The following is a 27,938-nucleotide window of genomic DNA, read 5'->3' as shown; positions in this document are numbered from 1 at the left end:
ATAATCGATACATGCTACATATATACATTGTTATATATTTTGGGATGTCACAACTTATCTAATAAATTTATCTATATATTATGATTTCATAATAGTCTCTGTCAATATCAATTAATAAATGAATATATTAACTATACAATTAAATATTTATTGATAGTTTAGTATAAATTTAATAATACATGATACAACAATTTAATAAAATTTGAATGAATGTAGCGTCATAGTAAATAAAATAAATTTACATGAATATCACAAAATCAGTTTCTAAAATAAAAGTTGTATCCCTTATATTATTATTCAATAATATCCTTGGGAATGTGAAATTTTCTAATTTTGACGTAAAGACATAGTTAATGAGTATATTGGATGCACAACCAAGCATAGGTCTAATTAGACATAATAAAAATATATGTATACGTAAGTATTCGTAGATAAAAAATCATGACAGATAATTAATATCTTCAGAAATTTTTTACCCAGTATAAAGTATTTTAATATTCTTTTATAAACATGTTAGATGTAAGTATCATACTACTTGTAATCATACTTGTTAAAATTAAAAATTTAATTTATATTTTATTAAACTAAATTTAATTTATATTTTATTTGGTTAAATTTAATTAAAATCAAAATTTATATTATATTATATTTTATATTTTATTTAAATTTTATTTAAAAAAATTATAAAATATTTTTCTAAATATCATTGAATATCTACAAATAACCATAAATTTTAAAAAACCTAATAAACCTAATTGAGTTCAGGCATGGTAGGAGCATCTTGACATGTGGAGAAAAGATTGGATGATGTTTTACTTTAGGACTTTTGGGATGCCTATTTCTTACTAACGCATGAAATAATGTCCATTGTGATTGCTTTATTGGTAACACTACAACTCATAGCAAGAAAAAGGAATACTTTGTGGAAAACAACCTTTTTTTTGTTCGTAAATGAATTTCAAGGAAAACGATGAAATTAGGCTCAGACTTTGGTTTCTTCATATAAACTAGAAAACTGATGGCATACTCGACTCCGACCTAACTTACAAGAACATACCTTTCGTGAACTCAATAAGGAATTACCCAACATACATGTCAGAACGTTTCATTACAATCAACTGAGAAGTTTATGGAATCAATTAATGACTAAATTAGAAACTAATTTAAGCAGCTGTTTACATTAACATTTCATTGCTGTGTGGACCCATTTTAGAGCTTATATAGTGTGATTGATTTAGTAATAACTTTTACTAATTAAGTTTAATGATCAATAAAGAGACCCTGCTACCGAGCACCTTCGTTACTTGCAAATAAATAAATAAGAAAAAGGTGTGCGAAAGAAATGAGCTACATTTTGATATCTGAATCACTCTGAATTTCTTAAGCCTTGGAACTTCGATTCTTGCTTAAGTCGGCACATGATTGATCCGTGCAACACTACAGAAAATGGTACCTTTTAAGAAAAACTGCGTATATGCTTCAATTATATTCTCGTGCAAATTAACCATAAATGTCTCGTTTAGCTTAATAGGGCTTGAAAGTTTTACAATTCATATTTTCTTAATAAATTCATCAAAACATAGAAAAGAAATGTTAAAGAAACAGAGGTTAATAAAGTTTTAAGAAAATCCTAAAAATAGGTCATATTATACACAAGTAAAGTTTTAAAATCATGAATGAGTATTCAACTCACATATTTAGAAGATCTAATCTTATTTTAAAAGTACAATTAGATAACTAATTTTTTTAATCGATGAGTGATGTGAAAATTTTAAATCTAATTCGATTTTATAAAATTATTTTGTCGATTTAATAACTTCAACAAATCACTTTATGTTGATATATATATATATATATATATATATATATATATATATATATATATATATATATATTTCAAAATAGATACAATAGTAACTTAATAGTATAGACATAATAGATTTAATTTATAACAAATTTTATTAGGATGTGTTTTAAATGATTTTGATATTATAATAAGTATTGTTATAAGAAGGAATATATATTGTAAAGATGTATTTCTTTCCCAACTCTTCCATATTACCGTTTTCGTATTTTGCTGTTTCTGTCAGAAAAAAGAAAATCATGCAATGGATATGTATATTACTTGTAAGAGATGGCATGTAGTTGATTGCTTGAAGGGAAACACAAGTGAGTGATGATGGAATGATTGGTTTGTTGCATAAGGCATATGGTGATAGAATGAGTTAATAGTTTTCGAATTTGACACGGACAGAATTCCTTGTTTAGAAAGATGAGAGGATTTATGTATGTTGCTTTCGCATAATTAATACGATGATGTTGATATGCAAGTGGGATGGCACTTTGCACTCATCCAAATTTCGTTGAACCACCCCCACACCATTAATTAGCCTTCCATTTTCTACCATTTCAACATATTCTACTTACACAAACTTTCTCATTTCCTATTTCTACCCAACCCTTTTCTCTCTATACATCCCATGCCAAAATCAACAAAATATCCAACAATTTTTCTTACAAACATTATCATACTATTTTCTTACAAAATTTTTAAATTTTAATTAAACTAAAAAAAAAAGAAGAAAGACCCAAATTGCATATAATAATTGAAGGAGAACAAAACTACAGTTGAACATAAAACTGCAAGTAAGAGTAAAACATACGAAGAAATTAAGAATAATTAAAATATAGGGAAAGTGTTATATAATCTTATATTTTATAATGTCCAAATTCTACACATAAATTATGGTAGAAAATGATGAAGTGTTTTCATCTTCATTCATCACAGATGTATTTAAAAGGTTAGTTTATGAAAGATATGGTTTTCTTATTGGATGTTATTGCAGACTGACCAAACATCTGAATGTTCTCCACAAGAGGAACACAACATCACAACTTTGAAAGTAATTAATTCCATCCGGTTCAAATTATTACCATGATCAAAGATTTGTCTAACAATTTCAATACCCTAATCATGAGACACTGGTTGATATGAATAGGGCTGCAATGGGCCAAGGCCTTTTAAGAAGAAAGGGAAGGAATAATGCAGATTATTTTATGGACAGAATCAAACAGAAGAAAACAGAGAGGGCCTGTAGATCCATCACTCAACTTGCTCTCTCCACTTTTATCTTTTTCTCAAGTGATTGAAATGTATATAAATTGTGGTGCAAACAACCACTTCTTTGTGGAAGAATGATGCAAACTCCATTGGCTTAATGCTGTAAAATGCATCATTTTCTTCTTGACTTTCTTTGTCTTTTTCCTACTCTAGAAAAATGCCATCATATTTCCCCTTCTATATGCAAACAAAATTAATACTAAACTAATTCATTGGTGAAAAAACAATTCATCTAAATATGGTTTTTAAGACAAAAACTAGAAACTTCAAGAACTCTAGCTTTTTCAAGTATATTTAATTTATCTTCATCCCTTTTGTTTTTAGTCTTTTTATCATCATTACTACTTTTCTTTTAAAGAAAGGTAAACTTTTAACTTAACTTAATCCTATAAATTTAATTTATAAGATGAAGTTTGTACTTACTTATATATTATAATTTAATATTTTTTTTAATTTATATAGAAATTTCAACTCACACCTCTCGTGTCAAAATAAATACATCTCATGTACAAAACAATAAATTCAATAAACATCAAATTTTACAAAAATAAATTTTGACCATAATTCTGATACTATATTAAAAAATTAATTTTAAGAACTTAGAATTACACATCATAGTCATAATTTGTTTTAGAATGAAAACTTAAAAGAAACTAACATCCCAAATATTTACTTATTTATTTATATATTTATTATTATGGAGAAAAAAATCTAAAAATCAATATATGATTTTCGTTGGCAACTTATAATACATGGTATATTCTTAATTTTCATTTTCACTTATGAGTAAATATTTATATTTTGTACAACATATTTACACTTATATTAAAACAAAATTTAAATACAATACTAAGGTAATAAATTTAATCATATATTTAATACTATTCAAATATGTTGTATCAAGAACATATTTCCTTAAAAAAATATAAATTTTCATATTTTATGAAACAATTTATAACTGAGTAATTTTCTTTTAGATATTGTTATTATATAATAATTAAATAGTTTAATTTTACATATATATATTTTTAATATTTCTATGTTATTTTTACATATATGAAATAAAAAAAGTAGTATTATTTTAATAAATATGTAAAACATATATGGTATTTTATTAAAAATATAAGGAAAGTGAGTGACTTCTAAAACTATAAGGGATGTAATCGCTATTTATTTAAACTTAAGAAATATAGTTGCTTGTTTTATAACTAAACGAGTATTATTTAATATAATTTCATGAGAGAAAATAAGTGTATTTTCCTGAAAGTAACTGATGACTTTGATCAATCATATAACCCAGTACAATTCATTGAATCAATGTAAAACAGTCTAGTTGTTGAATCTTTGGCTAGTTCTGAATATTTTTTAAATTTAGTATTGTGCTATATTTTATATCTAAATTATTGAGGTCTTAATTTCTAATAAGGATTCTACTTTTTATTAAATATACACTTTAACTCGACTAAACAATGGTCTAACAAGATTAAATCAGATAGATAAATAAAGGTAAGAAGCAAATTAGTACAAACATTAGAAAAAAAGAACAGTGAGTATTTCCTATCTTATTCTTTAACCGTGACAATGATATAATTTTTATTAAATATAAAACACTGTTAAATACTGCCTATAAATACATAGTAATTATTCAAATAATCTCGTCTTATTACTTAGGGGCTTCTTTTTCTTATGAATGAGGTTTCCAGTGACGGCTGGAGTCACCGGCGGTGGCTTTGGTTCGGTGGAAGACGTGATGGAGTTGAGTGACCAGCAAAGAGGGAAAAATGAAACCCTAGATGACATTTAGTTTTGGAGAAGAGGATGAATTTGGAAAAATTGAATGTTAAAAACACTCCAACATAATTAAAGTTTTCATTTTTTTAATTTAATATTTTAAAAATTAGTAATTTTAATGAACGTGGCCAAACGTGAGTGTGTAGAGTAAAATATTAGCAAAATTTTAAGGCTGATACATTTTAGAAACTAAAATAATTACTTTTAGAAAAACGAGAATAAAATTATTTAAGTTTAAGGTTTCGCACATAAACCGTTTTCAATTTTACCTAATAGTACAGAGTGAAAATACATATTTAACACAATTTTTTAAAATGGATTCTAAAAAGAGTTTTTCAAAATGACTTTCTCCTCTTCTTATTCCTCTGCCGTAATATTGGAAACAACCGAAGCACAGTGATTTGATACCGTAAAAGAAAGTATTTGGGGGTTGCTCCCTCCACCCCACGTGCTTCTCCCTCCACCTCCCCAATTTTATATAATTCCAATTATGTTCTAACCCAATTTTATATAATTCTAATTATGTCCTAAAGTAAATTTTTTTTACTTTTTTTATTTTAATATTTTAATTAATTTACCAACATTTCATTTCCATCTCTCACTTCTCACTTTCGTAACCTCTCCCTCACTTCCATAACCTCTCTCTCATTTCTCACTTCCGTCTCCAACTTCTCCATTTTTCTCCATTTCTTCTTTGTTTTTTCGTTTTTGTAGAAGATCGTTTGGTGTGAAGCAAGACTGGTGCGGAGGAATAGCGTGTGCGGAGGAACAGCGTGGAAGAGCGAGATCTGCGTTCCAGGTTGGTTCTTTCACCCCGTGCTCTGTTTGTCGACGATTTTACTGTGCACGAAAGGCTAAAACGGATGTGGGACATCCGTTTGCCTTCGACGGATGTCCGACTTCCGTCGACGGATGTGGGATATCCGTTGAAGGCCAATCGGATATCCCACATCCGTTTCGGCTGTGCTGCATTTTTTTTACTTTTTTAATTGTTTTTAAATTATTATAACTGAAATATATATTTATATATTTGATATATTTATTGTTAAATGTTTTTAAATTTTCTTTTGACTTAGATTATTATTTGAATATTTTATAAAATTTTTTATTTGTAGTTTGTAATTAAATTGATTAAGAATTAGATACGAAAACTTTTATATATTTAAATTATTTTTATTTCTTAAAATAAATATTATCAATTTAATTTATTTAATATTAGTAAATTTGTATTTGTATTTATTTTATTTATAGTAAATTTGTATTTGTAATAATAATTAATTTAATAATAATTAAATGAAAATGTATTTAAATATATTATTTTAATTAATTAGCTAATTGTTTCTTTTATTTAATTTTTGTTGTAAGTTAATAAATTAATTATTATTAGTTTAATTTATTTTGAATTGCATTTTTTATAGTTTATTAATGATATTTGAAACAATAATTTATTTTAATTTTTGAAATTAAATAAACAAATTATTGTTAGAAATGGCAAGAACACGTGGTGCATCTTTTAATTCTCGAGGTGAGAGTTCTCGAGGAGAGAGTTCATCGCAGGGCGAAGCTCGAAGAAGACCTACCGTTTCTGCTCGTAGAAGTCGGGCAGCTCCTATCCAGCATGACCCCATAGCTGAGGAGCGAGTCGTTGAGGAACAAACATATGAGGCGTATGAGACTCATGGAGAGGAGAATGCATTTGAGGCCCCTAACGATGATGACGATGAGGAGGAGCATGCAGATGTTCATGACATACAAGAGGATGTCGCTGGATTTCCTGGAGGTCCACACGATCATTCATTGCTGACGCACTATGTTCAGCATGTAGCTTATGCTATTTCCCAAGGCCGGGTGAGTGCAAAAATAAAATTTATTTTATTATTTTTTTAATAGAAAATTTATTAAATATTGATGTGTAGGATCGAGGGGACACACTAAAGTTGATCTCCCACGGAAAAAAAGTAAATAAGTTAGGACCATGCCACGAGGGAATTCAAGACATTGTGTTGAATTCCAGTTTGATGCCTCTTACAGGGATTTGTTATGATTACGTTGATAAGGGGTTACTCCTCGGATTCATAGAGAGGTGGCATTTTGAGACCAGTAGTTTCCATCTCCCTATAGGGGAGATGTCGATTACTCTTGATGACGTCTCGACATTACTTCACCTGCCCGTGATGGGGCAAATGTGTGATTTGGAGGAGTTGGAGTTTGAGGAGGCTCGTACAGCCCTTGTGCAACTACTCGGCGTTGATGGTGGCACAGCAGGTTCTGAGATGGAGGACGCACGTGGTCCGAAAGTCAGACTCAGCTGGCTTAGAGAGATATATGTTCAGAGGTGTGAGTCGCAGCATTGGGACTATGCTGCTAGAGCATATTTGTTGCATCTAGTAGGATGCACAATTTTTGCAAATAAGAGTGCCAGTTCTATACGCGTGTCTTACTTATTGTTATTTAGAGACGTACACGTGTGTGGCAGATATGCCTGGAGTGTTGCTGCACTCGCCTATTTGTACGACCAGCTCGGGGATGCGAGTCTCGCCTCCACGAAGCAGATGGCTGGATATTTGACTCTATTTCAGGTACAGTTATAACTTTGACATTTATTTCATGTATTTATTTCCATGTTCGAAGATGGATGAAATTTAATTGAATAATTATTTTTTAGAGTTGGATATACGAACATTTCCCTAGTATGGGGAGGAGGCGGTTGGTAGCTTCTTACGATGACACCACACCACGTGCCATGAGGTGGTAGAGCCCTAGGCAGAGTTCCACTCTCACAGAGATTCGATCACAGTTGGATGCGCTGACATACAGTGGAGTTGTATGGCATCCGTATGAGGGGCATCGGGGCATTCGGCCATTCTTCGGCATCTGTATGTATTCTGGATGGATTCGGATTGGTGACACCCTTTGTCGTCATTTGCCTGAGCGTGTGCTGAGGCAATTTGGGTTTCAGCAAGACATTCCACGATCACCGACTACGGTTCCAGATGCAGATGTAGTGGCCATTGATCATATGTGGTTGCACTTCAGAGCTCACGTTGTGAGTAATGTCAGACATGCAGCATCCCCTTCTGACTGTGTTGATGGGTACATTCAGTGGTTCAGGAGGGTTTCGCATCCGTATATTATTGTTGCTGCAGATGACGCGCGACCGGCTCTTGCACCTAGACAACGCCCCGATGTTCCACGAGAGGCACGACCCCATCGTAGATCGTCTCCACCTTCACCATCTGGCGCCCTGGTATATTATTTTTCATTGCTTATATTATTAAATTTTGATCACCTTGTTTATTTAATTGTTTGATATAATTATAATGCAGGCTAGATTTAGGCGAATGGCGAGAATGTTACAGTCCTTGATATCGTGTCGTCATGTCACCGAGGGTACTGTTGCACATCAGGTGTCAGTGGACCTGCTTCAGATTGCTAATGAAGGCATCGACGAATATTCCACGACTAGGAGAGAGCAGAGGCATGTGCGTGGTAGACGGTCGACGTCTAATTGATGGGACTTTATATTTCCTTTTTCTGATTATGTATTACAGGACTTTATATTATCTTTGTATTTGTAATAGACATTTATAATTTCTTATAATTTCAATGTTTTCATTTTGAGTTACATGTTCTTTTATATTGGTTATATAGATGATCAAATATTTATATGTTTAAGTGGAAAAAAATAAGAACTTAATTAACAACAAGTAATATAAATATGATCATATATAAATAAATACTACATAAATATCACGAATAATAAAAATATAATTATCATGAATACTGACAATAAGTACTTAAATAACAAAATATAATAGTGTATTTCTACATATCTTCATACATAATATAAATATCATGAATCACCTAAGTCAACATAAGATGTTGTTATGTCCATCAACTGTTCAAATGCGTGCATCCTACTAGTATAAATAGATGACCACGCTCGTGCCTCAGGATAACAGTGGGTTGAGGACATGATATTCACCGTGGGCAACGGACAACCTTCTTGTAGCTTAACCTACATTATACAAATAACAAAATATAATTGAGTGATAAGTAATTTTAAAATAAATTCATAACAAAATGCACTTACCTGCACAAAATGACATCCATGAACATGTCCTATACAAATTAAGCGATGTTGAGTGATATCAGAAGGTGGTGTGGAACGTAGTGGAAAGATAGTATAATTTTGAGAGTATGACAAACACACTAAGATAACGTTATATCGGTTAGCAATTGCATAACCAATGTCTGGTAATGTCATCCACTTGCTCGTGTTAGCCTGTTATGAATAAAAGTTGTTAGAAAAAACCATGTAATAAAGAAACTACATACAACGGGAAACACTTACCGCGGACAGTGACTGCACCAACAAAGAGGACCTCAGTTCTTCTAGTCTATCATAGCCTCCTACTAGGCTTGCATATTCATCACGCCAAGCACTGAGTTCTTTGTACAACTCATTCCTCACAACGGGCCATAAATCTTCTCCGAGTCCCAACAACGCAGCAATGCATCTATACCCACAGTGACCATCAGTCACAACATCAACAACGTCCACAATGAAGGGGTGAGTAGTAGAATGAAACTGGTCTATCATTGGAACTCTCCTTTTCTTCATTGCTTTTGGCTTTGATTGTAATTTACTTCTCACAGATGAAGATTCTATGGTTGAATGAAAGGCGTCCACATACTCAAAATATGATGGATCCCGCGTAGTAGACCTTTCACATCGTTTAACTTTACTTTTTTGTGCACCCTTTGTCTTGACTTTATGTAATGGAGGGACCATTGATGTCAATGTAGGACAAACAATCTCAAGTAACTTCTGCTTGATGGTGACTTTACCGCCAATGTCAACCTCATTGAATCGTTCTTCTACTTGTTTCAACTCATCTTTAATGGATAACTAAGGCTTAGTTTCATTTAATTCAACATTTGAGAAATGCAATCTTCGCCACATGATATGAAATTCACCTATAGGGATCATCCTAGGATCATATCGTGCTAATTCACATGCACATGGGACACCAAATGTACGTCTCAATACGCATCCACACTTTGAGGAGTCCAATCGTATCTGCTACACTATTTTCAATTCTTTAGCAATGAGATCCAATGCATATCGAGACACACGCCCAATAAGTTCTCTATATATGTAGCCTTTAAAATAGTCACTCTTGAGCAACAAACTACTTTCAAATGACGCCTTAATCTTGTTGTGTTGTAAGATAATGACGTTATGAATACTATCCCAACAAGAACACAAATCACCCATACTATTGCCCAGAACTTTCTACAGGCTCCAATGAGCAGATTCAGCCCTAAAACAAAAAAAAACTTCAACAAGTACAAATAAATATTTATTACAACATACCTATTTGTGGTTGTGTTCCCTAAATGCATTACTTTGTTCGTCCAGAACTTTACAAAGTATGTGCTGTACGGAATAATCCAATTCTGATTAACATATTCAAAGAACAAAGGCCATGATCTGCTTGCGTATTCAAAACCATTCACATACTCAGCAAACAAGCTTTCATCAGCACAATCCATCACATTTTCCCATGCATCCATCAACACTTCCCAAACCTCAGTACAATGAACTAACATTTTGCATTTAGCTTTAACATTTTTAAGGATGTGGAACCGACATAACATCTGATATGACTCAGGGAATACACTTGATATGGCATTCATCAAAGCCAAGTCTCGGTCAGTCACAATAACTTTAGGACCACCCTCAGATGTTAAAAATAAACCTTTCAGCTTTTCCAAAGCCCATGTGAAATTACTCTGCCTTTCAGTAGACAAGAAAGCAAATGCTGCTGAGAAGGTTAACCCTGTAGACGTCATACCCACAATCTCAAGCAACGGAAGTCTATATCTATTTGTTTTATATGTGGAATCCATCATAAATACAACATTAAATGAGTTTAACAATTTCACCGCATCAGGATGTGTCCAAAACAAGTCAGTAATAACCTTTGAATCATCAACACACCTACTCCAGTGAATGTACTTATCCCGATCCAACAACATCATAAGTTGTTGTAGTTCAGTTCTGGACCCTCTTAATGATCGTTTATACGCATGCCTTGCGTTGTAGATTTGTTTAATCGTTGTCACATTTCGATCATTATTTTGTTTGAGTGTTAATAAAATATTTGCAGGTGTAACTTTACTCTTTGTCATATCAACCAGTAATGACTTCTCACTCGTATTTAACCTGCCAGCATAAGGGTGACCCACTAAAGTTTCAGCCAACTCATGGTTGTGATGTCCACACATCACCTTCAACACCCATCCGGCCCCATCTGAACATGGTTTACCCTTTAATCTAAACGGACATTCACATTTACGAGTGCCGTATACACTAGCCACTGCATCAGCTTTGTATTTCCTATATTTTCCCCCTCTTTCACATCCAAGTATGACATACGTTTTTCTTTCCCGTACACCAGTAGCTATGTCAGATCTTACTATTACCACAACAAATCCTAAATCAAAAGCCATCCCTCTTACCCATTGAATTAAGTGCTCCCGTGAATGAAATATTTCATTTGTTGTAAATCTATTTGTTAAATCTCTCTCTACAACTTTGCTAATTGATGAAGACAAATCAGATTTCAAACTACAACCAATCTGAGAATCCATATGAAGATATTCATCCATTTTAAATAATAATCACCTACAAAATTATAATGACCCTTATTAACATAATTAATAATTAATCAAACAAATATAAAAATATTAATATAATTAAATTATATATTTGATATAAATAGAGTAATAAATAATTTTTTATATAATTATCAAATTATTAAAGAATTAAAGATACAAAAATCATCTATAACAAATTCATATTTTAACAAAATTATTACGTTTAAAAACTAACCATATATAACATTTAAAATTATAAATTTAAATATAAATTACTGTAAATAAAATAAACAAATAAAATAAAAACGAAACGTAAAAGGAAACTGCCTCTGGACGGATGACATCCTTCAACGGATGTCAACATCCGTTTAAGGCAAAACGGATGTCGACATCCGTTTCGCCTTAAACGGATGTTGACATCCGTTGAAGGATGTCATCCGTCCAGAGGCAGTGTTCCTTTTATGTTTCGGTTTTATTTTACTGCGTTTTGCGGCTCATGCAAGGATTATAGGCTTGGATATTAAAAGGATTATTGGAAGTATGGGAAGGGTTTAGGGTTTAGGATTATAGGAAGGATTATGATTACGTACCTGGAGAGGAACCACGACAAGAACACTACACCACAAACGCACTGTACCACGTACTGCACCGAGAACAAGAGGAAGATTGCTTGATAATTCTTTTCACGATCACCAAGCTTTGCAGAAAAATATTTTACTCATACAAGGAACTACGTAGGTTATCAGTGAAATATGTTATAAATGAATAAAATTAAAAAATAATAATTTTAAAAATAAAATTTTACTGAGGGGCAAAATAGTAAAAGAAAGATGGAGGAAGGGGCAAAAAAGTAAAGGGGAGGTGGAGGAAGAGATGTGTGGGGGTGGAGGGAGCAACTCCCAAGGGGATTAGGGTTTTAAAAGTTAAAAAGTAAAATAGGCAAAAGTAAAAATAAAAAGGGTAGGATTGGAATTTAAAAAAAATTGGAGAGGTGTTGGGAGAAGATGGGGTGATGGAGGGAGTAACTCTCAAAAGAACAACATATGCTTTTTGGTCGGCAAGCCCATTCACAATTTAAGTCTGAGTTGCAATCTTATGGATGTTACTTCCTGCACCGTATCAATTTTCTTCCAGCACCTCTTCCCAAAAAATCTTCCTGGAAGTGATTTCATGCATTGTGAAAAATAAAATCTGAAATAAGGAGTGCAAGAAGTAACAGCCCAATCTCATTGGCTATGTCCTTCCTAATTCATATGCCCACTTTTTCTTCCAAGACATTTTCTATGACTTTCATACTCATTCATTGTAAACAGATTCATGTAACATAAATGCTTGAAGTTTAAATTTCATTTAAAAACATTATGTACCTTAGTCAATAGATTTTAAAATTAAGCTTAGTTTATTTAAAATATAAATATAAATTTCCCTTTTTATTTATTTATAATATTACTACTGCTTTTCTTATTTTCACCAAAAAATATCTCTCAACAGATAATCATAAACTTGTTTTGAGATTATTGAAGTAAACGTTGTATTTTACAGCAAATTTTTTCTTTATATACAGGGCCATAAATCGAATACACGACAATATACTTAACAAATTTTGGTGTTTATATTGTATGTTGGACTTTGTATGTTTCATTATTAGTTTCCTTTTTATCAAATCTTTTCGTGTATTTTTTATTTATACTATTTCAATATTTAGGAAATGTTTCTTTCATAAGATAAAGTAATGAAAAAAAAGAATAAATATTATAGCCATTAAAATAAAATTACACATAATAGTATATCTATTTCTATATGTACACACTCACGCGTAACAAAATTTTCACATTTTTAGTGATGAAAAATATAAAAAATTGTTTAACTCAATTAATATCTTTTATATAAATGAGCCAATTTTAATATGGGTTGAATAGCAAATCCATCTTAAAAAATAAATATATTTTTAGTTTTTAAATTTTGATGCGAAATTAATATTTTTTTTTTAATTTTGATACTATTTGAGTCTTAAACTTTAAAAATAAATAAATATAACTTTTATTAATTCAAATATATTAATATTTTTTACGTAAAAACATATTTTATACTAATGTTTAAACAATTTATATTGTTTAACATGTTCTAACTAAAAAATCAACCTAAACTATTACAAGTTAAAAAGATTATATTTATTTATTTTTTAAGTTTGGAAAAAAATATTCAAAGTTTGACAAAAACGAATTTTAATTTGACAAAAAGGAATTTGAATTTCATATCCTATTTAACTTAAAAAAAATCAAATAACTTATTGTAAACAGTGAAGCAGAGTTGTGAAATCTATGAACCTTATTATATTTATGATAAAATTGCAACATAAATCACATTGGACACAATCATATAGTTATGGCATGGAGACTTAAACATGGTAAAATTAGTTAAATGGAAGTTGATTTAAGACAAGATGCAAAATCAACTTGATGATGTGTTTAAAGAGAGTCCGACATAATTTACTTAAACTAATTACTGGAGCATTTACCTAATTGAGAGTGTTATTAATTATTACCCTAAACAAACGTACTGAAAAGCCAAATAGGCATCAAATGGGTCCCTCGATGTAACAATAAAAAAGGAAAAAAAGAATGAAAATACCATAATATAATAAAGGTAATATAAACTTTACACGGGTAAACTTGTTAAAAGCAATGATTTGTAATAATTGGCACTCGATGCAGCTTGAACATTACAGTTAAACTCTTTAATTTTATGACCACTTTCTTACCGCCCAAAATCACTGTAATGATGTCAGTTTTTGAACAATATTCATTCATTCATTACGCTCCACACCCAAAACATTCTAACCATTCATTATCTACGCGCAACAACCAAACCACGACATTTTTTCATATGGCCAAACAAATTATTTTGACAAAAATAACTAATATCTATGATTTTACAAATTGTTCTATAACAAATTCTATATTTTAAAAATGTTGTATAATGTTTTATCTTCACGAAACTTTGATAAGAACAAAACTAAGACATATCATCCTGTGATTTTTAATAAAAGAATCACGAGTGCTTAATTACCTTTTTCTTTTGATGAAAAAAAGATGTTCTTATTTTACCTGAGATTGTTTTCGTATCCCCTTTTAAGGTAATTCATAAAGATGTTTTACAAGACAGGAGACAATGAGAGGGGAGAAAAAGGTTCGTAAAAATCGTATTCTTCAACTCTTACTGTTTCAAGTTTGTACTAACTAACATTGCTAATTCCGTTTTTCACCATCTACCGTTATTCTATACACACAATATTACAATATCACTCAAAAGAATAACAAACTCTCGCACGTGCTACAGTGCGCATGCACGTGGGTTAGAATTCCGTTAGAGAAACATTTCTCTTTAACTGCCACGGCGGCGATGATGGGAACGCCGACGGTGACCCTGACGGTGACGGTGGCACCGATCTAAGATTCTGAAAGTAACCCCTAATATCCATGCCAGAATTCCCGGCGAAAAGCTTCTCCATCGACTCCGCGGAGCCATCGTCCCGCGACGGAATGAACGGCGGCCGCACAACCTCGGTTAAATGGTCCCATTTCACCCCTCGGAAGAACTCATGCTCCTTGATCTCCGCAGCGCCGCGCGTGTAACCCAACCGCCTCGTCGGATCCTTCGTCAGGAGCTTCTCGATAAGGTCCGTTAGCGCGGTTCTCTTGCCGACGAACTCCGGCGCCTTGGTGAGGACGTTGCGGAACGTTTCCTTACGATTCTTGCCTTTGAACGGCGTCGTACCGTAGAGCATTTCGTAGATGAGTATTCCGAGGGACCACCAATCAACGGCGAACTCGTGGCCGTCGCCGCGAACGACCTCCGGCGAGACGTACTCCTCGGTGCCGACGAACGAGTTGGAGCGCTCGCCGTTGGAGAAACTCAGTTTTCGTCTACTCACCGGGCTGACTCGCGCGGACTTGGCTTTCTTGAGGGCGTTGGAGTTGGCCTTCCTACGGTTCCCGTCGAGGGCAGGGAGGGGGATCCAGCGGGAAAAGTTGCGGCGGTGTTTTCGGCGGGGTTCTTTGAGCTTGGGATTGGGCACGGGCATCGAAGGAAGAAGGGGTTTGGGTTTGAGGGTGAGTTTGCGGGAGAGGTCGAAATCGGTGAGGGTGATGTGGCCGTTGTTTTGGATGAGGACATTTTCTGGTTTGAGGTCACGGTATGCTATGCCCATAGAATGGAGGTGGTGGAGCGCGCAGAGGATTTCTGCTACGTAGAAGCGGATGACGGTGGGGGAGAAGGCGTGGTCGGTTTGACGGTAGCGGAGGACGTTGAGGTCGCCGCCGGGACAGTAGGGTAGGGCCCAGGCTAAGAACTGTGGGGACTCGAATGATCCCAGGAGGGTAGGAAGAAAGGGGTGGGAGAGAGTTGAAAGGACTTGGATTTCCCAACGCGCGCGGCGTTCGGCGTCGCGCTTTGCGTGGATGCAGGTTTTGTCGACGACTTTCAAGGCGAAGGGGAAGTTGTTGGTGGTGGTGTCGTGGACGAGGAAGACGGTACCCATGGCACCTTTTCCTAGGACTTTGAGAGCTTTGAGGTTGTCGAGCTCCAGCTCCTGCAACGGGGGAGGAGCTGTTGTCGCCGAATCCATTTAGCGGGAATGGAAGGAAGACAGATTAATGCTTCAGGTTGTGAATTCAAGAATGGGGTGTTTCTTTTTTATAGATATACCCCATTATTTTTTTTTTCTTTATTCTCATTATTATGCGTTTAATCACACTTTACTAAAATTTTATTCATCTCACCAAAGTCATTTCCGGTCAACTTTACCCTAACAGAATTACTTTTATTTTTAACCTTAATTCTGGTCATTTGTAAAATGGTTCTGTTCCATGCAACTTCTTTTTTCCTTTCCTCACATTCGTTGTCTTTGGTTGTTACACATTATTTTGAGATATATATGTCCTTCATGAATACACCAAGGTTACGTAAAGCGTTGAAACATATAAGTATATACATGAAATAAAAAATAGACAATGTCAAATAAGTGATTTTTTTTTAATTCAAACATTTTTTTGATAATATATTGTAGAACACAAACACTGTTTTGTATTGCGGATTTCTTGCAGTGAGCAAATCACTTCTACAATACTCAAGGGCCCTAATTCTTTTAAAAATATTTAGGGTGGCATGGCATTTAAGTAACGTAATTCAGATGCGTCTAAATTAATTTATTAGAATAATAATGCGCTACGTATCAATTAGAATAATGACAAAAGTAATAATAGTGATAATATTGTTATTAATAATAAAATATAAAGAAAACATAAAAATGTATTGATTGATTTACTATCAGGACAATGAACTCAAAACGTAAAGCAATTGAAAAGACTTTTGATGGACTCAGTACATAAAGCAATTCAAAATATTCAGCACATGTTTCTTATCTAGAACCTCCAAGAAGGAGCATACAAAAGAAGACGAAGAAGAATTAAACTAGTTAACTCATGGGTTTTATCCAGGGACCATTTCCTGGTATGTTCCCAATGTGACGATAATGTTTTACCCTATAATGAGATTTCTTACGATAAGCAAACACTTTTACTGCGATTAGATATATCACACAACACTTTCGTCACTTTTATATGTCTGGAATGAATAATAATGCAAACATATTCAGTGAGAGACTAATTAGATAACAATATAGGAGGGGGGTTTTTTTTGTATGTAAAATCATAATGGAATCCTATAAGATAACAATAATCGGGATAATTCTTTGTTTGAAGATACTTTATAATTTTGTTAGTTTACTGAATTTTTCTAGGGTTATTTTAGATGGAAGATACTTTTTTATTATATGGACTGCTATTTTTATCTCCTATAACATGTGGTTTCTTTAAACTGCTTGTGTATATTATATTTTGCTTCTAAATTGGTTGATGTATCCTAAGTATATTGACATTTATAAATTCTTTTTGACTAAAAAGAAAAAAAAAACTTTGATGTACATGTTAAACGTAAACTGTGGGTTTAATTAACACATGAGAAACTTTTATTACCAAATAAGAAATAGAGTTCAATAACTTAATTAAGATATGACAGCTTAATTTTAACTATTACCACATCATTAAGTGAATCCTAAACAATTAAAATCTAACTAGCAATAGTTCTGGAAGCCTGCGAAAAAAAGATTTTGTTTTTTAATGATAAGAATACATAAATACAGTAATAAGATGAAAAAAAAATGAGAAGCATGAGTGGAGAATAGGAGTAAGATAAAGCAGAAACGCAGGGTGGCGTGAGAGGATGATTTCACTTGTAGAAATGAAAGGAAGAAAAGGCACACGTGCAAGACAAAAAGAAAAAGATGCATAGAGCCAAACAAAAATGATAAACACAGATTGGTGTTACGATTATCACATGGGGGACTCCCCTAATCTAAGGGAACGTGCATCCGATATCATTTCACCACTGCTTCTTTCCTTAATTATCAATTAATAAAACACCATTTATACTTAATTCCATTTTCTTTCCAACCAATTAATAAACAAACTCCAAATTATAATCACCTTAATAAATTACACACCTTTCAATTATTTCTCTGCCATGTGTCTTCCATTTCTTTATATATTAAACTAACACATAAATTTGTCCTCATTTAATAATATTATACCATTTCATTCAATCAGTTTCATCAATCATCTTAGGGTTTAGCTCGGAGGAATACATATAGTTATAAAATACAGTAACATATAATTGCTTTTAAACATTAGTACAACAAAAACGGCTACCAATTCATTGTTTTTGTCCTTATTTTCGCCGTTTTCACACACACACACAAACACACTATATATATATATATATATATATATATATATATATATATATATATATATATATATATATATATATATATATATATATATATATATATATATATATATATATATATATATATATATATATATATATATATATATATATATATATATATATATATATATATATATATATATATATATATATTTATTTATGCTAATGAGCTACTCAGCCATCACGTTGAGCTTCAGAATAAAATATTTAGGATTCGATACTTTATAAATGAAAAATTATAAGAAATTAGTTTTGGAGATAAAAACAAAATTCACTTTATTTGCAGAGACTAATTAAAGACAACAGTGTCAATGGAGTTTCACGTATTTGATATTCCATTAGTTAGAATTTACGTGACAACTGGTATTGCACTTCAGAGTGATAATTACAATTGGTGATATGAAAAGCCACTAATTAATCTGGATTTTCCATGACCATGTTGATAATGCATTGGGTGGGTTCTGAATTAGAGATGCCTTTGTCAAAAGTGTGGGCTTTATGCCAACATAAAAGATAAATTAAATTTAAGTTGTGCTTAAGTAAAAGAGAGATTAATAGTTTTGTAGACAAGTGGAGGACATAATCATCATGCTTCCTTTGACATATAAATTGATAAACCTTTTGATTTACAATCTTTCCTCTTCAAATTGTGGGTTTTAGATAGAAAGAAAGAAAAAATCTAACTTATTATTAAAGAATTCATTATTATAACATGCAACTTTATTCACATATATTAGAAAAATATGAAAGAGAAAAAAAAACAATAAACATATAATTATAGTTTATTTATATTTAACTTTAAATTCAAAATATGATGTGATTGTTTTGGGTAGGTGTGTACTTGAATTTGGGTTTTTATTTTTATCTATTATCACCCTAAACTTAATGACATAATAAAATATCGTAATAAATACTTTTTATGTTAAGTTTTTTCATTTTATTTGAACTGAAAAATTGACATAGGCATATAGGAGCTTTTTATATTGTTTTTTCAATCAAGAATATGTGTCGTTAAAACAATTAAGTTACTAGTACTTTTTTATATTAATTCCAATACAATTATCATAAAATATTTGAAACATAGATATTTACATTACAAGATTGAATTTATATATGTTGATTTATAACTCTAACTGTCATAGAAATTGTATTTTCTTAATCTCAATTGAGATCATAATCGCAACTTAAAAAGTTAAATTTTTTAAGAAGGACATGTATTAATGGCAATTGAGATCATAAAAACAACATAAAAGGTTAACTTTCCTTTTTACGAAAGAAATGTATTGGCTTTATGCATTTTTCTCCCTGTAGACACTTGAAACAAATTATTCACATTGCAATATGCCTTTTCCAAACGTACAAACATTAAATATATAAATATTGGAAAAAATTATATATAACCTTAAACAATGTACAAAACACTAACAAAATGTACATATACTTATAAGAACTTACAAGCCACCATAAATACTTAAAAAAAGTAAATAAAATTTGAAATGATTAAATTTTAATAATAAAATCACCATCCTAACTTTTTAGAATTCATTTTCTTTTTAATTTCTTTTATTAAAAAATATTTTTTTATTTCAATTTTTTATAAAAACAATTTATTTATAGAAAAACACACATTCAAACACATTATTACCTTTTACTATGTGCTTATATTTGCAACTTATAGAAAAAAAAATTCTATATACACATGACTTTAGACACCGTTCTATAGTCACCTCATTTAAAGAGATGATGAGCTAAAAAGAAATACAACTTTATGATATATATATATATATATATATATATATATATATATATATATATATATATATATATATATATATATTGACCTTGGAAGTGATACTATATTTCTAATTTATATGCATACTTGATTGAAGACAGGAAGCAATTTACCTGAAAAAATCTTCACATCGAAGGTTCATAACGAAGAATATAAGAAATTTTTCAATCACTATTTAAATATATTTTTTATTAGATAAACTGTAGAGAGCTAATGTAAGGGTCAATCCCAATATCATGAAAAATATATTTTATAGAATGTGGGTGAAATTTTACAATGTATCACAAAAGAATATTATAAATGGATTGGAATACCCTAAATACTTTATTATAGTTATAAAATATTTTTGTTTTTTCCAATAAAAATGTAAAGTGTTCCAATCTATTTTCAAGTTTATATAAAAAAGAACTATGCATTATTTTGTTTCTAAAATGAGGAAAAAAAATTAGGTGTTATTGAATGTTTGGAGGCTGAGTAGCACACACTGTTCCAATGGGTCCATCTATATATATCTGTATATAAGTGTGTCCAAAACATATTTTTATTTTCGTAATAACAAATTTTACATTGTAGGCCTCAACCATTAGATATTCACAATGAAGTAATCCAATGTGGTTTTAATTATGAATGAGTTAATTGTTTTAATCAGTGAAAATTTTAAAAACTATACTAGTTATTTCATATGTGAATATGTCATGACTTCTGTGTAACACTACCAAGCAAGTTCTGCATTTTAAAAAATTATTTTATAAACCAAATTAATATATGTTTAAGAGAGCAGCGACGTAGAATTTTTTGTTACTTTTATAATTCTGCTACACGTGTTGTTTTTCCCTCCCAAAAAATTAATCGTATATGCTAACGTGCAATAAATGTAGACAATAATTCTCAGTAAGATCTCATTTTCTGAATTAATATTTTAAAAAGGTAATTTCAAGATATTTCACAGTGCGTTTATAATTATTTATTGAGTTATTTAAATAAACTTTGTGGTTCTTGCATTTTTACTTTAAAACGTTCTTATTATTTCCTTCAAGGATAAACCATTATAGGTACTACCCAGTATCCTTTATTTATATATATATATATATATATATATATATATATATATATATATATATATATATATATATATATATATATATATATATATATATATATATATTCAATTATACTTTTCATATATAGTAGTTGAAATCACGTGTAAATCTTGATGGATTGATGAATCCATTATTGTAATGTCTATAAATCTTGGATACATCTCATGAATATCTTTGATGTCGTATTGAATAGTGATAATTAATTATGGTGTTTATATAATAGAAAGTGCCTTGTATTATTACAAGGAATCATCATTTGATAGATAGGTATAGCTTAGCTACTTTCTTTACCTAATTCATTAATTAAACACCTTTGCATTATCTTGATATCTAGAAGAATTAAATGAATTATAATTATTAATTACTTGACCTGTTTCATATTATAATAATTTGAAACAATAAGTATAGACAGTTTAAAGCAAGCCACCACATAATTTATAAGAAAATTAATTCATCTTATTTATAATTATATAAACTTCATACAAGTACCATGTCCATGTAGGGATTTTATTTACAAATTTGAAGTTAATGTAGTATATTGAAATTTAGTAATTAGAAAAAATGAAAAGGTTGAATATTTTATAAAGTAAAAAATTTATTAATTTAGTTTTTTAAAATTTTAGATTTTCTTATTATAAATTAGACTCGTGTATTTTCGATAAATCTTAAAACGCCTACCAATAACTAAATTTCTATACTCACCATATTTTCTATGCTTAATGAAAACTCTAATGGGTTAGATTAAAGTAAAGAAGATAGCTTTTAGTTTGTTGATTAGAAAGCTAAGCAAGTTGTCATGTGATGTTGTAGGGCAATTTGTGGGAGCTTAGTCCTATATAAGACTTAGGTGTTACAAAGTATGCAACCTAAGGAAGAGCTCTTCGGAAAAGAACCCCACAACCAAAACCCCATATAATACAACTTTAGGTTACATGAGAAATCTTATACTATTTTATTTTTGGTCTATCGTTTGAGTTCATACATGTTGAAGACACAATAGCCCCACTCCAAATTTGAAACATAACTTTACATTAACTTTGAAGTTTCACCATATGCTTTCCTGTCGGTCATCATTCGCAGGAAGAAAATATAAGCTTCCACCTAAGCTTAAGTAAAGAGAAGAAAAAGAAACAGAGATATAAAAATGTACTGGTTGTAATTATATTCCTCCACCCATGTCAAAGTTTGGAACATCTCTGTACTTTAAAGAGAAAAGCTCTTTACACTTTGTTGATGCCATTGTCGGCCATCATCCAACCACCCAAAAGAAATCCTTTACAAAATTAATTCTTTAGGGTTCTATTAATATGCGAAGTGCCTTGTAAATTAAATCTACATATTACGGTTATTAAAAATTACTATGTTAGGTGGAAGAATGAAAAATACACTAGCTTATACGATTAATTAATTATGTATATATTATGTATCAAACAACATAAATTTCTGTTAGTTTCACCTACTTTTCTACTGATGCAACAATCTCAGCGCAGCTCAACTAAAATCAACTAAACTCAGATTTTTCAAATAAATAATTGAGCTAATGCTTATGCTTTTGCTTTGTATACGCACAAATTCATTCACGTATCAGAAATATATGGGACAAACATTTATGCATGTGTAGTCAGTTCCACGTTCAATGGTCTTAATTTAGTGATGATTAAATATTAATAAGATCTTGTAAGGAAATTTTGATTTCTTACTGGACCTTGTCCAAGTAGATGAAAAGCAAGACCGAAAAGCTGACTCCTTGATGGTGGGTGACATACAGAAACTATTGAATACAATAAATCTCTGTCATGCTTTTCTGCAATGAAGAAAAGAAAGAGAAAAATAAATAAGAAATTGTTATATATATATATATATATATATATATATATATATATATATATATATATATAAATGATATATAGAGTGAGTTAGCATGATGATATATTAATTATATAATTATTACCTGTGTTATTCTGATATTTTTGTGAGGCCTGCACACGGTTGTTATCATTGAAGCTTAACTGCGTTTAAGTTTTTGTGTATCTTTTCTTTGATAAAGGTATCCCTAAGTTTTCATGAGAAGCAATTATGAAAGCTTTGGATAAATTGTGTATAGCAGGAGCATTTAGTGGGTCTAATTCTGTATCATTTGTCAGAAAAAGAAAAGGGTACAGAAGTGAGTTATTTTAGAATGATGTTGATGATTTGCATTTTCATATATGGTTGCATCCACCTGGAAGCCTCACCTGCATCTCATCATGGAGAAGATACAAAGCAACGTTTCTCTTTATACGTTGTCATATAGCAGAGCCGTAAATTGTTCAACTTCTCATTTTGCATTTTATCTGTTCAGCTTTCTTTTATATATTCTTCTGGGTTCAGCCTCTTTATTATATATTGCTGGCATAAACAAATTTCTAGTATACTATCATTACACATTCTGGTTGGCATAATGAGCTATACATGTATTTTATATCTATCTATCTATATACATATATATATATATATATATATATATATATATATATATATATATATATATATATATATATATATATATATATTAAAGCTAACAAGAAGGACAAATATATAGAGTGGAAGCAAAGTGGGATAACATGAAGCATTTGCCATTATTTTTATTTAGCTTTTGTTATGAAAGTTTTGTGTAATATCGTAAAAAACAACTTTTCATGATCAAATAATTTGAAAATTCTCACGTAAGTACGAGTGCACTATCACTTATCCAGACCATTTTAAATTAGTAAACTGAACTGCAAAATTAGATAATATTAAATTGGTTTGAACTTTGTACGTTTTTCAAACTAAACTCTGCAAGTTTTCTTTTATAATCAAATTGGATGTTTATCAACATGTTGCTGAGTACAAAGGAGTTAAGTTCTTTAACTAAATTAAGTTTTCTGTACAAACAAAAGAATTAATGTAAAAAATTTACTAAAAAAGCCAATTAGATTAAAAAATAAATATTCCACACAATAATTTAAAAACATAAGATGATTTTTGTTTTTATCTCGAATCTATTCAGATAACACATACGCTCCTACTTAAAAGTGAGTATTATTGGAGTCAAAAGTAAATGATTGCCTGTAGCTATTTGTTTTCTTCATTACATATCATTGATCCGTAACATACCAGGAAAACGCTTTTGAAGAGACTAATAGAAGAAATTTCTCTTTACTTAGATAAACTTTATGGGTAATCACAGAAAACTTATTTTTCATTTTTCAATTTTGATTGCTTGGTAATTTGTATAAGATTTCCATTATTTTTAGAGTTATTTTTAGTTTGGACATGTTTTCAAGTAAGTACATACATAGAGTGATAAAATTCCATGTTTTTAAATCGTGAAAAGGGCAATTGTATTATAGTAAAATTGAGATAGATAATTGTTACAAAAGAACAGTGACCCAATTTTAAAAGATGAAAGACTAAAATAATTTTAAAAAATGTAAAGAATGAAAAAGAATCAGGAACTAAACATTTATGTTTGACGTGAATGTAACAGACTACATAGATTTAATTAATATTTTGAGTATGCAATGGGTATGAAAAAAAAAAATATAATATAACACACACACACAACTGAAATTAAACCCAGTCTTTTTAGATACACACACTTAATTACTATTTTTTATAACAACTGAAATTAAACCCAGTCTTTTTAGATATTTACACATAGGAGTCAATATCTTAATACATTATAGTTTCATGCTGAAGAGTTTATTTTTTATTTTGTTGTAGGTAGCAGAAGGTGCAGGCAACAAAGGATTAAGAAGAGAGAAATAATTTTTGATAATTCATTGTTATATAATTAATTAATATTTTTTATAATAATATTATTATACTAACATTTAAGTCGTTCAATGATAGTTTATTAAATAATAAAGTAAGAGATGGTCAATTGGTCATATAATTAAATTTAATTATCAAATATTAGTAAGCTTTTATAAGCGTGGATATTAGAATTTGCTTAAAAGATTAAATTTATTGAATAAATTACAATGGGAATATTTTGTGGAATTTTCAAAATTCGTGAAAATTTGCAAATAACTCACCTACTTAGTTATATATATATATATATATATATATATATATATATATATATATATATATATATATATATATATATATAAATCATCAGGAAAATCCACAAAAAATTATAAAAAAATAGTATTTTAGTGAAGCATTGATGCGGTGTTTGGACTTGCCAAAAAATCTTCTATAAATAATGATTGTTTTTAGCATTCAATAAAAACAACCCACATGAGTGTTGTTTTCATACTTTGAAAATTATAATTTGTTATTGTTATTGTATTAACACAGTTTTTAAGTAGCTTACGCAGTTATATTTGAATGAATTTTTTTTAACAAATTTTAATCTTTTAGTTCAGAGAGTAAGAATAATAAATAAGTAATTAATACGTAATTTACCTTTTTACCTCCAACAACTATTTATCAACTTTGTAATGTATTTTGATTAAGGTCAGTAATTACAGTTTAAAGATAACTAATCATAATTCAACCTTTAAAAGAAATAGTTTTGGTGTTAATTTATTTTAGTTTGACCAATCGTTCTCCACATGTTTAGACTGACTGGTCTAATATAGTTGACTATATGATCTAACTATTGACCGGATAGATATATTGTAAAAAACTTTTTGAAGTTAAATTCTATTCTAACTTGCAATACGGGAAGAGATTATGATGATAGATGATGGTAGAAAAGTTAAGCAAATGGAAATAACTTGAGCTGAATGAGTCAACAAATACATATGGATCGTTTCAAATTCAGCAGTTGCATGGATTAATTAAGGTAGACAAGGACAGCATGGAAAGTTGGAATGAATGTCTTATGGTTTGCAATAGTGTGGTCATTGTGACATGCTAGGGACAAGGCTATTTTGAAGATGCAGGGTTATCAGAATCTGATATCTTGGAACCTTTATAAGCTCAGGTATTGGTTAAACACTTAAAACCTAATCATCTCAGATTTCAGTATCCCATGCATGTCAGCATGCGAATCCACTGCTGTCTATTAATTGCTTTATATACATGTTCTACCCATTATAACATGATCTTTCCATCATCCATCATTATAACAACATGGAGATCATTATGTATCCATCAAGGTTATTTAAATTATTTCAATTGGCATTTGATTATTTTCAAATCTGCTGTTTATTGTTCCGCAGTTATTCTCTAGGAACTTATAAAAGGTCCATGTTTCTAATACGTTTCATTGTTTGATATAGTATATGATTATATAAAAATCAAGTTTAAATGAAGATTAAGGGGAGACTAATTGCTTGCATTTCAAGACCTTGAAGAAATGAAATGAACTGTGAATAATGAAGATTCGAAACATTCTCCGAGAAATGTAAAACGGCATTTGATTAAAAAGATGAATCCATATCATAAGGGTGCGCGAGGAAACCGAGGTTGATGATCTATGTCAGAATCTTGTCGGAGATTTGGTTTTGATGAGGTTTAGGATTCGGGGTGCGGTCGATGAGATTTGGGTTCCATAATTCAGGGTTAATTTTATTTATTTAAAGTATTTACATGCTTATTCAATTTCCCAAAAGAAATCAAATAAATCTTAAAGAGAAACTCTTTTATCTTTTTAAAGACTTTTTCATTCTGAAACACTCCTTTTTATTTATTTTGGTTTCTATCAAATGGAAAAAAACACAATGGCATGGACTAAAAGATATGCTATATTTGCAGAACATTCAAACTAAAAGTCCGTTGCGATAAATGGTTCACGGTATTGTTTTTATCCATTACCATTTTAATTTTAAAAAGTAACTGAAATAAAAAGATACATTTAAATTATTTTTCACCTTAATTCTTAAATAATTTATAATCTTTCTTAATCTTATGAGGTGTCTTTGAACGAAATAGGTTTAAGAAAAAACGAAATAGGTTTAAGAAACCATTTTTTTTCTTACAGAAGTTAAAAGCAAAATAGCTACAAACCTATAACATATTTAAACTTGTAAAAATATTACGCATAGTTACTATATAGTGTACTTCTTTTTCTATTTGATTATAATATTTCTTATGGAAGTTTGTTGAACACCGAAGAGAACACTCTCGCATTTACACTCTTGTTAAAATGTTTTAGTATATTTTGAATAACTAATAGCATCATCACCATTCAATAATAATCAGAATATTATCAATTTAATCAAGAGTTGTTCTTGGTTGGTGATTGGAGAAGTCATTCAGCCCGCTCTTATATCACGGAAAATCAAATTGCAAGCGTTCCCTGCTGGGCCGCTAAGCATTTTGGGCCTGCTTTGCCCATGATTAAAGATAGGCAGTTGCTGCCTCCACCACCACATAATGCTGCCTGCACCACCCCATACCAATTTTGTCTTTTTCTAAAACGGATGTCAACATCCGTTTCACCTTCAACGTTGACATCCGTCCGTTCACATATTTTATATTTTAATTTATTGTTTTTATTTAAAAAAAAAAAAATCTTCAACGGATGTGGCGACATCCGTTAACCGATTGTCACATCCGTTTTAATAAAAAATTTAAATTATTTTTTTATGGACAATAGTTTTAAAATTTTAAGAAAATTTAGAAGTGTAGGGAGAAATGC

The 27,938-nt window shown here is 30.5% G+C and overlaps 3 protein-coding genes across 3 annotated transcripts; 1 reads left to right on the top strand and 2 right to left on the bottom strand.

The window, feature by feature from the left end:
• Positions 1-6,325: 6,325 nt before the first annotated feature.
• On the top strand, positions 6,326-7,363 carry LOC128196558 (uncharacterized). Its single transcript, XM_052877909.1, has 2 exons — positions 6,326-6,760; positions 6,944-7,363. The coding sequence occupies exons 1-2, from the start codon at positions 6,401-6,403 to the stop codon at positions 6,989-6,991; spliced, it is 408 nt and encodes a 135-aa protein (XP_052733869.1). The 5' UTR covers positions 6,326-6,400; the 3' UTR covers positions 6,992-7,363.
• A 1,402-nt stretch (positions 7,364-8,765) lies between these two features.
• LOC128196738 (uncharacterized) lies at positions 8,766-11,431 on the bottom strand. The gene is made up of 5 exons (XM_052878260.1): positions 11,101-11,431; positions 10,325-10,758; positions 9,267-9,824; positions 9,006-9,197; positions 8,766-8,930 (listed from the first exon to the last, which is right to left on the bottom strand). The coding sequence occupies exons 1-5, from the start codon at positions 11,429-11,431 to the stop codon at positions 8,766-8,768; spliced, it is 1,680 nt and encodes a 559-aa protein (XP_052734220.1).
• A 3,324-nt stretch (positions 11,432-14,755) lies between these two features.
• On the bottom strand, positions 14,756-16,237 carry LOC108339884 (serine/threonine-protein kinase UCNL). Its single transcript, XM_017577106.2, has one exon. The coding sequence runs from the start codon at positions 16,203-16,205 to the stop codon at positions 14,934-14,936; it is 1,272 nt and encodes a 423-aa protein (XP_017432595.1). The 5' UTR covers positions 16,206-16,237; the 3' UTR covers positions 14,756-14,933.
• Positions 16,238-27,938: the final 11,701 nt, after the last annotated feature.

This window comes from Vigna angularis, chromosome 5 (assembly GCF_016808095.1).
Source record: "Vigna angularis cultivar LongXiaoDou No.4 chromosome 5, ASM1680809v1, whole genome shotgun sequence".
Taxonomy (NCBI): domain Eukaryota; kingdom Viridiplantae; phylum Streptophyta; class Magnoliopsida; order Fabales; family Fabaceae; genus Vigna; species Vigna angularis.
This window is presented reverse-complemented; position numbering and strand designations above follow the sequence as displayed.

Bases quoted from the DNA above. Each gene is read 5' to 3' on its own strand.
- LOC108339884 (XM_017577106.2), bottom strand. From the start codon at position 16,205: ATGGATTCGGCGACAACAGCTCCTCCCCCGTTGCAGGAGCTGGAGCTC.
- LOC128196558 (XM_052877909.1), top strand. From the start codon at position 6,401: ATGGCAAGAACACGTGGTGCATCTTTTAATTCTCGAGGTGAGAGTTCT. The intron at 6,761-6,943 runs GTGAGTGCAAAA...TGCCTCTTACAG, and splicing joins ATGCTATTTCCCAAGGCCGG to GGATTTGTTATGATTACGTT.
- LOC128196738 (XM_052878260.1), bottom strand. From the start codon at position 11,431: ATGGCTTTTGATTTAGGATTTGTTGTGGTAATAGTAAGATCTGACATA. The intron at 9,825-10,324 runs GTAATGCATTTA...ACTAAGCCTTAG, and splicing joins TAAAGTTCTGGACGAACAAA to TTATCCATTAAAGATGAGTT. The intron at 8,931-9,005 runs GTAAGTGCATTT...TGTATAATGTAG, and splicing joins ATGGATGTCATTTTGTGCAG to GTTAAGCTACAAGAAGGTTG.